The following is a 14,975-nucleotide window of genomic DNA, read 5'->3' on the forward strand; positions in this document are numbered from 1 at the left end:
CTTTCTTTATGAGAGTATATTTTTTAGATTTTTAGTCTACAATATTTCCCTATGATTTAAATATTATAGTAAAGTTCTTCGGAAACTTTCTCTTTGTATTTATATCAAAAATAAAGTCTTCTTTTTTTGGGGTTTAAATTTTGACCAAAAAATTTTCTACTGAATTTGGAATATTTGAGGAGCCACAAATGATCACCAACATAATCCAAGGACTCCAAGATTGATCCAAATCATGTCCATGCTTGGAAGAGTCCAAATTTAAATCTACAAATTTGTGACACCTCGCAATGCGACATGCACATAAAAACCAAGCAATATTAATAGTTTAGTAATAACATCAAATGCTCCAAGATGCATGGCACTTTGTCCATGCAATATGTACACCTCTCCCACCCCACCCCCCTCCCCATGCATGATTCATTGAACAATGTACTAATGGACATAGGAGCCATGAATGCTCATGTTGGGAAATGTTATGGCATCTGCATCCCATGGATGCATGCGTGAACTCCCTACGTGAATGCTGCACCGATTAAAACTGTCATGTGGAGTCGTTGCAGACTCCTGCAGTCGTTGTTTGGAACTTGGAATTTGGGTCAGAGCAAGTCCCCGGCCCAAGTAGAGTGTAGAGATCGACGTTTGTTTTTTTTTTTTTACGTATATTCGTCGAAAGTTTTTATATTTTGTACATGGACACTTTTTTATAACTATTAACTCAAAATTTAGCAGTTGAAAAGATATAGAGATACTTTTCCTAGGATTTTATTTGTACTCTTAGATTTTATGTACGGATTTCAACACAAATTATGAAATATTTAATTAGATATATAGTTTATGAGAGATTTTTTAATATAAAAATTCATATATTTGTGGTTACCTCTCTACTCTTTATTTTTTATATTATTATATTAATAGTGCGCAGTAGATTCATTCTCCTACTGTGATTTATAAATTTTCAGGTCTAAAGTAAAACAAATATATACAAATAAGAATAATAATGTCTATTTACATTTAACTTGTTAAAAGGTTAACTCTTAATTATGTTTTGATGAGAGAGATATATGCAAATATTATTTTTGGAAGGGTATATAAGAGATTTAGAGACAAAAATCCTTTTATCTATTATTATTATTATTCAGGTGAAGAAATAGTGAAAGAAATATTAGAATATGTGCTTTTGCTACTTCCCAAGGAAAGAATAAAAATATCTTGAATAGCTGTTCGGTTATTCTTGATTCACTAATTTTATTGTTTGGTTGGAACCTGAGATGCTCTTTTATATATATACTCTTTATAGTTTATAATAGGTTATATAACACTCATGCAGATAGAAGAAGAGCTATAATAAATTTAAAGAGCTTACGTGCATCACATTTCGTGCTTAGCTAAGTTAATTATTGCATGCTTTGAATTGATTCCGATGCAATATATATATATATATATATAAGATTATATAAAGGAGAGGATGATCGAGTTATTTGGTTATCCTTTCTGGTAACAAATTAATCCCTCTCAGTATCTGCTAACCTGATGCTCTGAAATGCCCACTGGATTCAAGCATATCCTTCCTACCCATAGTGGATGTGGAATAAAGACTTGCACCTCCGCTGCTGCTGCTGCTGCTGGTGGTAATTATTCTTTTAGAGATTAATTATACCTAAAACTCTCTGTACATTGAGAACGATATGATGACTATTTTATTATCAACTTTTTCTTTTTATTTATCTCTGAAATGATGATGAAAACAGTCAAGCGGATAACCAGTGAATGAGAGAGGGGGCTAACAATGACAGCATATTTTAATTACTCGTAACAGGGTTTAATGAGAATTATAAATAGTATGAGCATGGGCATGGCCATGGGACGCATAAATTTCAGACGAGGCATTATTTACTACAAATTTTATATGGATTCGATAACGACGTCACGTCCCCTTCACAACCCGAATCCGATTTATGGCTAAAAACCACAGTGCGCGTCAAATCGAACAAACCCACAGTCTCGTTCTTCGCAAGTGGAGCACAACGACACCGGGAGAGGAGAGGAGAGGAGAGAAGAGAAGAGAAGGGAGGAAGAAGAGAGGAGAGGTGAGGAGAAGAGAGGAGAGTAAAGGGAACTCTATTTTAATGGTGGACTGTTAGCGAAGTGGAGGTGGAAGAAGAACCGAACCGCTCTTAGAGGAAAAAGGTTGGTTCTTGCCTATTGCCTGCCTCTCTCCCCCTTTCCACTTCCATAAAGATGGGATTTTGCCTTTCTGGGTGGCTTCTTTATGAGCTTTCTGATGTCGGTTTTTGTTTTTTAGGAGATTGGTTGCTATTTAGTGGCTGCAGGAAACCATTTATTACCCTCATCCGTTTGATCTGAATTCGTGCTGTTCTTGCTGCTCTTCAAAGAGATTCTTCTTCTTCTTCTTCTTCTTCTTTTAAAAATAAATGAACAGGAGCAACTTTCTTTTGAGTAAATTATCCTAAATTCTTTGTATGTTGTTCATTCGGAGAGATGGGTTTCTCATTTCTATGCTTCTCCATTTGTAATTATCAACAAATTTGTAGTCTTGATACAAATTTTTTTTTTAAACCATGCATTCAATTAAGTATTAAGTCTTTGAATTACAGTTGTTCTCATTTGGGGATTCTTTTTTTTGTTTTTTGTTTTGTTAGGCTCCTCTGGATTATTTGGCTCTGTTCCATTTGATCTTTCTTTTGGAATTTATAGTTTTTTGTAGACCAAGTTTTTTAGTCTGTATTCGTCGCACTGCAATTTATCAAGAGGACCAATATATAGTTCTCTTCATTCAATTTTTGTATTCTTTTGTTGTAACTGAGCATAGTGTTCTTCCATTGTATCCTAATCTTGGTTTGTTCTGGTTTCTATTTATTTATAGGAATTGAAACCTCAGGATCGATGTGAATATATATCTGTTAAGCTAGTTCTTCCTGGAATTGTCTAACTGCAAGTTGTCATTGTTTGCTATCGTAATTCTGATATACATCTGGTCTCTGGAACAGAAGCCAATATTGGTGATGAACCAATTTGTTCCTGACGGGAATATGGAAGACGACTCTAGATCATTTACAGATCTTCTTGCAGTGTCGAATCAAAAGAAACCTACTGGGTTAGCCTTCATTAACTTGATGGTATTCTGCATATCGAGGAAAAAAAATATGTCGTTTTATTTATTCTAACACTTTATACTCTTTAATGTCATGTTTCTATCGTGCAGGCTGGATAATGAGCTTGTTGAACTCTTATGGCAAAATGGGCATGTTGTTATGCAAAGTCAGACTCATCGGAAAACCCCAGCTGCAGCCGGCAACCTCAGACAAGTTCAGAAAACTGAGTCAATATTAAGATCAAGCATGGCTCCTGGGAACACGAATGGTCTGACTCAAGATGAGACTGCATCATGGTTTCAGTACCAACTTGACGATTCATTCGAGAAAGATTTCTACTCAATGTTCTTCTGTGAAATGCCAAATGCAGAAGCCACTGGCACTGATAAGATGAGCAAGGATGCTGCTTCAGAGGAAGGGAGATGTGCGAATGTTGGTGACACAACTGAAGGCAATGTTTTTACTGCATCTATGCCTCAGCAGTCCGCTTTTCATATGCAAGAAAAAATGATGCCTTCTCCTAAATTGAACGATACGGGTTCTAACCATGCTCCGAGCATAGAGAATGACTGTGCCACTAACTTTTCCCACTTCTCTAGGCCACTGAAGGCTGACGTGGGATCATCGAACCGTCAGTTGGACGAGAAGGGATCAGGAAATAGGTTTCACGTTGGAGCTGTAGAGTCCTCCTCAATGATGACAATTGGATCAAGCATTTGTAAAAGTAACCACGTTTACACACAGGCCGAGCGAAGCCATGTTATGAGCAATGATGCAGCTATTGCTGTTTCAAGAGGCTTGAAAAAGGATGTTCATACTAGGTTGCCCTCTGAAGGGATGAATGCAAGCACTTATGAAGCCACTGCCACTTCATCATCAGGTGGGTCTGGTTGTAGTTTTGGAAGAATGGGACAACAGAGCACAAGCAACCAGAGCAACAAGAGGAAGGGAAAAGAAATGGAAGAACCTGAAAGTCACAATGAGGTACCTGTCTCTTTGTTAAGCCAAGTTTTCAATTAAAAGGAGTATAAATAGGAGCAAAACTGGCACTCTGTTCGGATTTCATTATTGTTATCTTTCTTCCTCAAAGAAAGAGAAAATAATCTATGGAATTTTTAACTTGCAGGAAACTGAGTATGAGTCTATTGAAGCAAACAAATCAGCTCAGCGCTCTTCATCTACACGCAGAAGTCGTGCTGCTGAAGTCCATAACCTATCAGAGAGAGTGAGTGAGCATTTAAGAACTTATTTCTTTAGAGCATCCTGACTTGTAGCTCATGTTCTTACTCTTATCTCTTTATTGATGTAGAGAAGACGGGACCGAATTAATGAAAAAATGAGGGCATTGCAAGAGCTCATACCTCATTGCAACAAGGTACAATGTCTTGATGGTGCAGGAAATCCTACAGTATCTGAAAATCTAATAGCAGTGCATTTATCACGTTGTAACCTTGGCCAATTATTACAACTTGTTGGCATTGCTTAATTTTCCTATCTTAGATCATTATCTTCTTTCTACTAGTAGCATCAGACATGTTATTTGTGTAGAAGTAGTTGAAGCACAACATCTGCATAGATTTCTCATGTTACTGTCATTTTCTCTATTTTTAATCACTGATATGGTTTTTCTACTTTTTAGGCTCACGTCCATGCTAATGATACATTAATGTTCTTATTTCAGACTGACAAAGCATCGATGTTAGATGAGGCAATTGAGTACTTGAAGTCGCTTCAAATGCAAGTCCAGGTCAGAAATCATTTTCTGTCCTTTCATACAGACAGAGTGGTTATTTACTAATCTGATGTCTATTAATTTGTCATTACCTGCACCTCAGATTATGTGGATGGGAACAGGTATGGCACCAGTTATATTTCCCGCTGTCCACCAGTACATGTCTCACATGGGTATGGGTGTTAATCCTGCCTCTGTGCCTTCAGTGCAAACTCAAGTTCAACTGCCAAGAGTACCATATGTCAATCAATCTATGGTTTCAAATTCTATGGTAAATCAGATACCACAGTGTACACCTCCAGCTCTAAATGCAGCTAATTTTCCAAACCAAATGCAAAATGGTCATCTTGCTGAATCGTATGCACGTTTCCTTGGTCTCAATCACATGCAGCCAGCGTCTCAGGTTTGTTGTTCAGGTATTCTCATTGTTCGGTTTCTCTCTCTTATTTACCACGAGATTCTGACATAACTCTATGCAGGCAATGAATTTCTATACATGTGGACCTCAAATGGTGCATCAGAATCAGACTGCAGTTGCTCCTAGTAATGATGTTTTACCTACTTCGGGAGCATTTCCTCCTGAAAATATACCAAGGGACAAAACTAGTAAGCAATATTTAAATAGTATGCATATAAACATTTCTAAAGTTATTGGGCATAAATGAAAAACTATTTTCTTCTAAGAGAAGGGATGTTTCTTAGAAGTAACATGAAACATAGATAACCTTTTCTTCTTGAGCAATAAGTAATAAATCTGTTACAATGACATGCTTGACGTAAATCTTTCTTTAAAACAAAATTGCGTGACATAGTTTTGAGCAAACTGATGTTATATATATATATATATATATATATATATATATTTATGGATTCTTTATTGACTCTAAGATGTTATCTGTTGCATTCTTGAAATTTTGTATGGATAAGTAAAGCTGCCTAGTTAGCATCCTAAGTCCTAACTTTCAAAATCTTTGCTTTAAGCATCTTTTCTCGATGTCGACAGGTTAACAAAAAATATTTCATACTTGGAGGCGATGTCTCACAAGTACCTGCCGCTTATTCTTATGTTCCTCATGAAGACAAGCCACTGAGATTATGTTAAGCAGATCTCCTGATGTCGTGTTTCAAATTTGGCAGCCAAATTATGTGTAACTTGTAGTTTAAGCTACCATTATTTTTATACACTTGGAAAGAGTGTCTTTTGTGAGCTCAAAATGCTCCAGATAATGACACTGATGTAATATCTTATTAAAATTTCTGTGAGCTCAAAATGCTCCAGATAACGACAATGATGTAATAACTCATTAATATTTCTTATAAAATTTTTTTGCCCTTATGAAAAACAAATGCCCTGTAAATGTAAAAATTCTATTTGTGGATATATTCTCATTATTTGTACTGTTTGTTTCCATATTTGAGAACCTCATCACATCCTATCTAGTTATTTCTGTGAACTGACTTTCAAGATCAGAATCTCTGAAAGATTGGCATGCCTTGACTCACTGAATTAGTCTGTCAAATCCCATTTCCTATTTTACTTGTTCTGTCTAGGTGTCTGTCAACAATTGGATTGGTCAACCTCTTATTTCTTATGTGACTTATCTCCTCATTCATTCCATCTGAAACTTTCAATGGTGCTTTCCCTCCTTGTTCCCTTTATGCTACTAGCCTGCCATAGATAAGTTTCTTTTCCATTCAAAATGTTTGGTTTTATCCCTCTAGGAGTTTTTGAGTGTCTGTTGTTGGGTGACCAAGTAGGCAGAAGGAAATAATATAATTGCACACTGTCAGTACAACCACATGCATGCAGGTCATGTTGCCATTCCTGGACAGTCCATAATTTAGATATCACATTCATAAAATTAATCATATCTTAAATACTTAATCCCCCACCCTTTCTTTCCTTTTATAGGAAAAAACACACAAGCTGTATTTGATGAACCAGATCAATTAAAATATTGCCCACTTGCTCATCTGTCATAAGCTTAGTAATGCAACATGTTGGATGCTGAAGTAAAAATAAGCTAGACTGTTATAATATTTAACAAAAAAAAAATCATATTACAAAAGATGATCTATGCGAAAAAATATTGAAACGAGAAAGAAAAGCCCTAATCGGCTCTGAAATCATGTTGAATCAACAACTACACTAAAACCTTAAGAGCCCGTTTAGTTTGAATTCGGGAAGCGTCTCTGAATTAGTTCAAAGCCTAATTTAGTAACTAAATTTTTTTTAATACCTAACTAAGTTCACTCTTCAAAAAATCAAGATAAAAAATGATATTAACTAATCAAGTTCGAACCTTAGCCTCAAACCAAATAAGTCTTAATAGACTATTAGAAAATGGTAATTTTATTCTTTTATATTCTAACTAGAGCCATAGAGGCTCTAAAATAACAAAAAGAGGAAGAAAAGCCCTAATATGCTCTGATATCATATTAGATCTACAATTACTGTAAAATCTTAAATACTGTTAGAGAACAGAAATTTTATCCTTTTATACTCTAACTGGAGCTGCTGAGGCTCTTTATGATGGCCTATGTTAGTCAATTTTGAAGCATCTATCAAATCTCTTTAGTGGTAGATAGAGGCTGTGAGAATGTTAATGGAGGACCCACAAAGAATCCAAACACTGAATGATGACCACAACTCTCTCTCTTTCTTGAGCAACAGACATAAAGTGGGGCTGCAGACAGCTCTCTCTCTCTCTCTCTGTTCCCCTTTCTTTTTCTTCTTTCCTTGATGTTTAAAAGCCTAAAATTGCAAGTGGTAGGGCCCTTTAGGAACATGGCCTCTGCTCATGGATCATATCTTTCTAAGCTTTCCCCTGTATCCACAAACTGGATCCTCTATGCTCATTGGCCCTCAAAATTTTCTATTCTTCTTTCACTATCCAAAGCTGACCACAACTATTTGGTGGTCTTATAGGCTCCAGTGGATTAGCAAATGATTTATTTTGTGCTAATCATTGCTTTGTTCTGATTGACAGAAACATCTGCAACTAAGTGATATGCTTCTAAAATATTTGATTGACAAAAAGATGCACACTTTGTTCTGTCTAATGATAGATTTGTAGGATATATATACTAGTAAGTGCTATGTTCTTGCAATCACTTTCAGTCAATGCGTCTCAAGAATGGTACTGAATCCAATCCTATACCAACATATCTAAAAGGAAGATAAGTCCAACATCACATTGCATGCATCTTTAAGGCACTTAACAATGACAAGCTCACAGGGACCACATTCTTTTCAAGATATGTCTTATCCTTTGGATCATCAAGAGATTGTAGAATAAGTTTAGCTACCGCTTAAAATAAATTTAAAAGAAACATCAAAGTGATTGATTAATTTGCCACTAACATTTTATTTGAAGCTAGTGATACATAGGTTATGATAAGCAGGTTCACAGAGATATGGAAGTATGCTGAAAGAATAGCATACTTGGTGATATGAAAATTTATTAACAATGCATAGTTTAGAAGCCAAGCTTCTCTCTACTGGTCTTCTGCTTTGGGATTTATTAACCTCTTTGGAGACTTGGGCTGCTCTGTGACCTTCCCTTCTCTTGCAGGGCCATGGATGAAATCCTCCTCCATGTTTCCTTTGACGTAAGAATCTCTTCATGCATGGCATCACAAAGCTGGTCATGGCTGATCTGACCAACTAACTAAAACCATCAAATTAAAACACAAATTAGCGAAGACTTTGCAAGAAACAAAAACATTCCATACAGAAGTGGCTTGCTTTTTATCAGAGGACGACACCTCACCGCAGCATTTAGCTCATTCAGTCAATAACTCAACCACCTTACATGCAACAAAGCAATTAATAATGATAGGCAGTGCCAGCTTGATGCAAGATGATGTAACAAATGCTAATTTAATGATCTCGTTGAGACGATGACTGATGGGCCTAAGAATGCCCTTCATTGATGAGCTCATAAGTAGAAGCACAAGGGACAATTACATGTAGACCCTTTTAAATGTTTGCACTTTTTCACATATACTCTATTATTTACTTTTCATGACGTATTGACCTTCTTAACAATAGAAAACTTTTAAAATGTCCATTTCCGTTAGAATTTACTATTAGAAAATAGAAATATGAGTGTCATGTGATCAGTTTTAGTCTCTTCAGAAAGAAATAGAGAAAAGTAGAGTGTAACATGGTGAGAGATTTTTTATAGTATAATTATCCCTTCAATTAAATTAGCAAATAGTATCAAATGGGAGTAAAACCTGGAAAGGAGAAAGAGGATAAGAGTAGGAGGAGACCTTAGGAGTATCAACATCATGTTGGTGGTTTTGGTTGGTAATTTCTTTAATGAGCTGGGCTTGGCCATCTTCTTCTCCCCTCACAGCCTGGGCCATCTTCTTCTTTCTCTATCTAGACTATTTGTCTATGTAATTAATAGGAGGGGGGGCGGGGGAGAGAGGGAGGAAATAAATAGGGAGGTGAAGTCAACCAACCGACCCTGAAAACCCTGCGGTGTTGGCAAGTGGTTGACCATTAGAAAGAGTCCTTTAAGAGGGTTGACCGTAAATTTTTTTGGGAGGGGGGGAGATTTTTGTACACCAGAATTTTTTTTGAGAATAAGATAAACTTGTTTACAATAAAAGGCAATTTTATCTGGAGGAATTTAGACTTGAGAGCCCAATGGGCTTATCAGCCTGGGCCGGCCCATTAGAAAAATGAAAGGGACAAAAAATTAATAAATGGCGTCGCCCGGACTCGAACCGGAGACCTTCAGTGTGTTAGACTGACGTGATAACCAACTACACCACGACACCGTTTATGTAAAACTCCATAAATATTAAAAATTACCTGATCATGGTCGGCATCCATTTGTTTACTCATTGTCGAGGATTATATACTTTTATCAGTTATGATATGTTATCTACTTTTCATTTATATATATTATTGAGGATACATTCATATATTCATTCATGACATGATGCTCTTTCTAATTCATATTATCTAGTACATGATTTACTCTTTATTTGACATCACCGATTTGGGGTAAGGTTTATTCATTGAGCCTTTTGTTTATGACTTTCTCTCTATTTCTTTTCTAACCGCTCAGATATATGGTACGTGATAGCGACTTGAGATATCTTGAGAAGATATTTTAGAGCGATGATGAAGTGAGCTATAAATGTGAGATGATATAGATGATAGTTTATATAGAAATTGAATTGTATTAATATTTGTACTATTTCGTCTTAGATATTGTACCAAAGTTTAATAAATTTTTAAAATTTTATATTTTGCAGGATCTCTCAAAAAGTTTGATGAAATGACAATTTTTTTTTCATCATATTCATGAGTCCTAATGCTAGATATAGACTAAAAAAAATAGTCAATCCTTTTTAGATATAGAGTCATTTAGATCCTATCAAGTTTTAGTCAAGTAGAAGAGTCATGTTACAAAAAAAAAAAAAAATCTCTCATGTTAGATGGATTCCATCCTTTTCGAGATGTGGTAAAAGATAGAGTCGACGAGGATAGATTGAAATCTTAGTTAGTGTGTAGGGCATGAATGGATGAGGCGACAAAGCAGCCTTTTCATGATAGGTCAATCGATTCTACAAAGTCCAAAATGGCTGGTGCACCAAACTAATCAATAAATTTAGGACTAAATACTGTATCTATTAATATAGCATCTAGAAAACCTAACCATAAAACCTTGAAATTGCTTATTATGAACTTCTTTAGCTTGTATCTATAATTTTGAACTTAGTATTTCATTTTGCAACTAAAATAATATAATTACTATGAAATCTTTGTTGCAATCATAGTTATTATTAGAACCAAAATAAACTGAGGTCAGACCGGTAAAACAATGAATCGACCATCGAGAATGTTTAATTTAGTTTTAGGGTAAGAAAAGCACTTGATTCATTATTCAACCAGCGAAAAATACAATTCAGATAGGTTTTCGCTAATCGACTGAGCTACTCTTTTTTCTTCTTCATAATTACCTAGTTATTCTTCAATTATCCTATTCTTTTTACTCGTAAGGCGAATTAGTCCTATAAATAAAGTAATGGTATTTATTGAAAATGTAAAGTAGAATAGAGATATGGTTTTGTAAAGTCATGATTTGATGTACCTAAAACCAAAGATTAATATAAAACTAGCTAAATAATAGAAGAAATACAATTACATTCTAACTTCAATAAGATTATTTTGGATGATTGCTCCTCAACAACGGGGTGGTGGCGCAGTTGGCTAGCGCGTAGGTCTCATAGCTTGATTGAGTTATCCTGAGGTCGAGAGTTCGAGCCTCTCTCACCCCAATTTAATCCCTCGATGGACAGAGCAGTGAGGATTACTTGTGCTCAATATGTGATAGGTTGGGTCCATCACAGCCGTCTGATTCACAGACGATACCAGCGCATCTGAGCTTTGTCTCCATTTTTTTTTCCTTTTTTTAATTTAAAAAAATTATGATAGTGGATAGTATCATAGCTACTACTAGTACCCGTTTAATTTGATCCGTTTCCTGCTCCCATCCCGAGCATAAATAGCATCACCGAGTAGCTTACACGAAGTGGCGAATGGCCGCCTACTTCGCGCCCGCGCCCGTCGAAAACCTCCTTTCCCGCCCACTCCACTCTCCAATTACGGTGGGAAATCGGAGGGTTTCCTTTCGTCTCCTTTCATCACGCAGGGAGCGATTCCTAGCGATCTAGGGTTTCCTTCCTCTGAATCGGAGAGCTAGGGTTTCGACTCCGATTCCATGGAGGCGGTGGTAGTCGACGCCGGATCCAAGCTTCTCAAGGCTGGAATCGCTTCCCCGGATCAGGATCCCGCTCTGGTAAGAGCTTCTTTGCTTCTCCCGGTCGGTGTCCTTTTCTTAAATTTTGGTACTTTTATTGAATCGATCGGTCGAATGTTTCGCTTGGAGCAGATAATTCCGACGAAGATGAAGCGGGTGGTGGAGGAGGGAGAGATGGGCGATGGAATCGAGGAGGTGACGGTGGATCCCGTGGTGAGGGGGTTTGTTAAGGACTGGGACGCTATGGAGGATTTGCTGAGGCATGTGTTGTATACGAACATTGGATGGGAGATTGGGGAGGAAGGGCAGATTTTATTTACGGAACCACTGTTTACTCCAAAGGTCTGTGGATGGATTATTCTGTATGCTTCTGTTTCCTTCCTTGCGTGCAGCTTAATCAATTTTGCTTATTTTGGAAATGATACTCTGCTGGCAAAAGTTGTGGTTTTTAAAGGTGGAAATTATCTTCTCCACACAGCATTTGATTTATCTAGCAGACTAGCACTAGTTGTTGTATACAATGTACAATCAGAATGGTTTGTCAGATTGATTAACACATATAAGTTCTGTGAGGATGTGTTTTAGAGTAATCTGCTATGTTATTTTGGTGCATCAAGATGTCAATTTGTGTAATTCTGCTTTGTCCTTCTTTCCTTCTTGCAGGCCTTCAGGGAACAGCTGGTGCAGCTGATGTTTGAGACATTCAATGTTTCGGGATTTTATGCTTCTGAACAAGCTGTATTATCACTTTATGCTGTAGGGCGTATCTCGGGATGTACTGTAGACATTGGGCATGGGAAGATTGGTATGTTTCTGAGACTGGCTTTTTCTTTTTCCTCGTGTTTTGGATGAAGGTCAAGATTTGTGATAGTTTTGTTTTGTCACTAGGTTATATTCTCTTTCATGTAAGTGTACTAGAAAAGTTCAGATAATATTGTGATCACCACAGGAAACACATCATATGAAATCATAAATACGTAGGACTGTTGATTTAAACACATGGCATGGGAACTACGGATGCAGTGATAAACTTAGAAGCTACAATTCAAAACAGGCTTGGATAATTGATTCTCATTTATTCTTATATACTTGGCAGAGACTTAGTTCTTCTATTATAGAAGATGAAGTTCTAGATTAACAATCTTTGTCACTATATCAGATATTGCACCAGTTTGTGAAGGTGCTGTTCAACACATAGCCTCAAAAAGGTTTGAAGTTGGGGGGATTGATTTGACAAACTTGCTTGCGCAAGAACTTCGTAAGTCTAATCCATCAGTAAACATCGACATATCTGAGGTTGAGAAGTTGAAAGAGATATATGCTTGCTGTGCGGAGGACCAAGCTGCCTTCGAAGGGATACGGAATTCATGCCAGAAGGAGAAGCATACCCTTCCAGACGGACAGGTCTGTTGCTGGTTAAACTGTTGTGTGATTTAAATCACGGATATGCTCTTTTTAATATCTATAAATCAAAGCATATTCTTTAGCAGAATTCTTCTTGTACCTTTCTCATCTTTAGTTTTATAGTAGTTGCATTGTTTGGATTCAAGGGCATATATTGGTCAGTCAAGTTTCACATGGCAGAAACAGTAATCACATTTCAATATGCCTGCTAAGCAACTTGTAAACTGCAAAATGTAGGACTCCGACCTATCCTAACTGAAGATTCATCCAGAGTAGTCTGAATTATTTTACAGATAATTGTTTGTGGCTGTGTACTAATTTTCTGAAGGTTGCCATCCCCATTTACTTTCAATTTGAAAACTGTGCAACTTTCTGTGCGTTGCATTGGATTAAGATGAAAATAATTTATAAATTGCATCATATTACTTTTATCTTAGGCCAGGCACAGGCTTTTGCATACCTGGAGTGACTATTATAACCAAGTTTTTAGGCGATAAATCTGCATGTGCTTTCTTTAACTTTTGCATATCTGGAATGACTATTATAACCAAGTTTTCAGGTGATAACAATTGAAAGGGAACAATATATTGTTGGTGAAGCTCTATTCCAACCATCTATCTTAGGTTTAGAGGAGTATGGAATTGTTGACCAGCTAGTCCGAAGCATCTCAACTGTTTCATCTGAAAACCACCGTCAGCTACTTGAGAATACCGTGCTATGTGGTGGTACAGCATCTCTGACAGGTCCATTATCTTTTCACTGTACCTGGATGCCTCAAATTCTTGCTTATAGACTTTGAGTATTGCTCAGGAACATGGCTTGTTCTAAATTCAGTTATGAAAATTGTATTGCATGCAGATTTTTTTAGCCATGATGACTGTCCCTTCTTGTAGAATGACTTCCATTTATTTCTTGAACATGATATGTTTTGTGTGAATACTTCTGTTTGCCTTCGTTCAATTGCTAACATTGTTCAGATGAAATTATGTTACATTCTGCATTATCTCGAGTCGTGTATAAAAATCTCTCTCTCTATTCCTTGAACAATATTGACCCTCACATTGCTGATAAATATATCGGAAAGTTGTTAGACCTAATTAGCGGTCTTCCCATGGATGTGGAGAATTGGCTTTAATCCTAATTTAATTTTCTATTCTTCAGGTTTGGAAGATCGCTTCCAGAAAGAAGCAAATCTATGCTCTTCATCCGTCCGTCCATCTCTTGTAAAGGTATGCAACTCAGTATGATGCTTAATTTTTATTAAGCAGCAGTTGTTGGTTGGTTTTAACACCAATTCTTCTTTCATTCTTTCTAGGCCCCTGAGTACATGCCAGAGAACTTGGCAAAGAACTCAGCCTGGATGGGTGGTGCAATATTAGCTAAAGTTGTTTTCCCTCAGAACCAGCACGTCACAAAGGGAGACTACGATGAGACAGGGCCTGCCATTGTTCACAGGAAGTGCTTCTAAGTTAAAAGTTCTAACAGTAGCTTAACCTGGTAGTCTTGGTAATTGTAGACCAACATACCAAGATTTTGTCTTTAATTTAATTAAGATGCTTGTCTTTCTTCTTCTTGTGTCCTCTTACAACTTAATGTGATGATGTATTCCACTTGAAGAAAATCTATTTACTGCTGTCCTTGTTGTTATCAACTTTTTTTATTAGTGAATAAAGCAGTGGTATTTGGAGTTTAAGATTAAAGCTCCAAATTAGTCGTTAACAAGTGTTAGAGTCAAAGACCATACTGAAGAGAAAAGAAGGAAAGAAAAAGCCGACAAAGACACCGACATGTTGGATAAAGCACCCGGATAGTGGCGTGAAAAAATTCTATCCGTCTGGAACGGGAATAGATTGGAGACTATTCCACATGTTCGATAGCGACCAACGAATCTCTCCAAAAGCGGTCGTGTTGGTCCCTCACGTGATTCGGCGACGATCTGCA

General features: G+C 36.7%; 2 protein-coding genes, 1 long non-coding RNA gene and 3 other non-coding genes across 16 annotated transcripts; 4 read left to right on the top strand and 2 right to left on the bottom strand.

The window, feature by feature from the left end:
* Nucleotides 1–1,989: 1,989 nt before the first annotated feature.
* LOC140795906 (transcription factor PHYTOCHROME INTERACTING FACTOR-LIKE 13-like) lies at nucleotides 1,990–6,192 on the top strand. Of its 11 annotated transcripts, none has more exons than XM_073148723.1 (10): nucleotides 1,990–2,187; nucleotides 3,009–3,115; nucleotides 3,224–4,097; nucleotides 4,240–4,338; nucleotides 4,423–4,488; nucleotides 4,795–4,860; nucleotides 4,949–4,967; nucleotides 5,052–5,248; nucleotides 5,325–5,451; nucleotides 5,849–6,192. In XM_073148723.1, the coding sequence occupies exons 2-10, from the start codon at nucleotides 3,024–3,026 to the stop codon at nucleotides 5,851–5,853; spliced, it is 1,545 nt and encodes a 514-aa protein (XP_073004824.1). In that variant the 5' UTR covers nucleotides 1,990–2,187; nucleotides 3,009–3,023; the 3' UTR covers nucleotides 5,854–6,192. The 11 variants fall into 11 exon arrangements, 9 of the variants coding, with proteins under 9 accessions (XP_073004824.1, XP_073004818.1, XP_073004823.1 ...); XM_073148719.1 differs by adding an exon at nucleotides 2,303–2,457 and having other exon boundaries at nucleotides 1,992–2,187; nucleotides 4,949–5,248; XM_073148720.1 differs by adding an exon at nucleotides 2,303–2,920 and having other exon boundaries at nucleotides 2,049–2,187; nucleotides 4,949–5,248.
* Nucleotides 6,193–8,186: 1,994 nt separating this feature from the next.
* LOC140796794 (uncharacterized) lies at nucleotides 8,187–9,250 on the bottom strand. The gene is made up of 2 exons (XR_012110533.1): nucleotides 9,124–9,250; nucleotides 8,187–8,516 (listed from the first exon to the last, which is right to left on the bottom strand). It is a non-coding gene; the product is annotated as an uncharacterized lncRNA (long non-coding RNA).
* Nucleotides 9,251–9,565: 315 nt separating this feature from the next.
* On the bottom strand, nucleotides 9,566–9,639 carry TRNAV-AAC (transfer RNA valine (anticodon AAC)). The gene has a single exon. It is a non-coding gene; the product is annotated as a tRNA-Val (tRNA).
* A 1,422-nt stretch (nucleotides 9,640–11,061) lies between these two features.
* TRNAM-CAU (transfer RNA methionine (anticodon CAU)) lies at nucleotides 11,062–11,148 on the top strand. The gene is given in 2 exon segments: nucleotides 11,062–11,099; nucleotides 11,113–11,148. It is a non-coding gene; the product is annotated as a tRNA-Met (tRNA).
* Nucleotides 11,149–11,168: 20 nt separating this feature from the next.
* LOC140797095 (small nucleolar RNA snoR114) lies at nucleotides 11,169–11,258 on the top strand. The gene has a single exon (XR_012110587.1). It is a non-coding gene; the product is annotated as a small nucleolar RNA snoR114 (small nucleolar RNA).
* Nucleotides 11,259–11,356: 98 nt separating this feature from the next.
* On the top strand, nucleotides 11,357–14,685 carry LOC140796190 (actin-related protein 7). Its single transcript, XM_073149113.1, has 7 exons — nucleotides 11,357–11,669; nucleotides 11,763–11,972; nucleotides 12,294–12,435; nucleotides 12,790–13,034; nucleotides 13,594–13,777; nucleotides 14,196–14,263; nucleotides 14,350–14,685. Exons 1-7 carry the CDS (start codon nucleotides 11,592–11,594, stop codon nucleotides 14,500–14,502), a joined length of 1,080 nt encoding a protein of 359 aa, XP_073005214.1. The 5' UTR covers nucleotides 11,357–11,591; the 3' UTR covers nucleotides 14,503–14,685.
* The last annotated feature ends 290 nt before the right edge of the window (nucleotides 14,686–14,975 follow it).

Source organism: Typha latifolia, chromosome 10 (genome assembly GCF_019914945.1).
Source record: "Typha latifolia isolate L0001 chromosome 10, TyphaL0001v2, whole genome shotgun sequence".
In the NCBI taxonomy this organism is placed as follows: domain Eukaryota; kingdom Viridiplantae; phylum Streptophyta; class Magnoliopsida; order Poales; family Typhaceae; genus Typha; species Typha latifolia.

Coding starts and splice junctions, on each gene's coding strand:
- LOC140796190 (XM_073149113.1), top strand. CDS start 11,592: ATGGAGGCGGTGGTAGTCGACGCCGGATCCAAGCTTCTCAAGGCTGGA. Junction 11,973..12,293: donor AACCACTGTTTACTCCAAAG/GTCTGTGGATGG, acceptor TCCTTCTTGCAG/GCCTTCAGGGAACAGCTGGT. Junction 14,264..14,349: donor TCCGTCCATCTCTTGTAAAG/GTATGCAACTCA, acceptor CATTCTTTCTAG/GCCCCTGAGTACATGCCAGA.
- LOC140795906 (XM_073148717.1), top strand. CDS start 3,024: ATGAACCAATTTGTTCCTGACGGGAATATGGAAGACGACTCTAGATCA. Junction 4,489..4,794: donor TCATACCTCATTGCAACAAG/GTACAATGTCTT, acceptor TTCTTATTTCAG/ACTGACAAAGCATCGATGTT. Junction 5,249..5,324: donor ACATGCAGCCAGCGTCTCAG/GTTTGTTGTTCA, acceptor AACTCTATGCAG/GCAATGAATTTCTATACATG.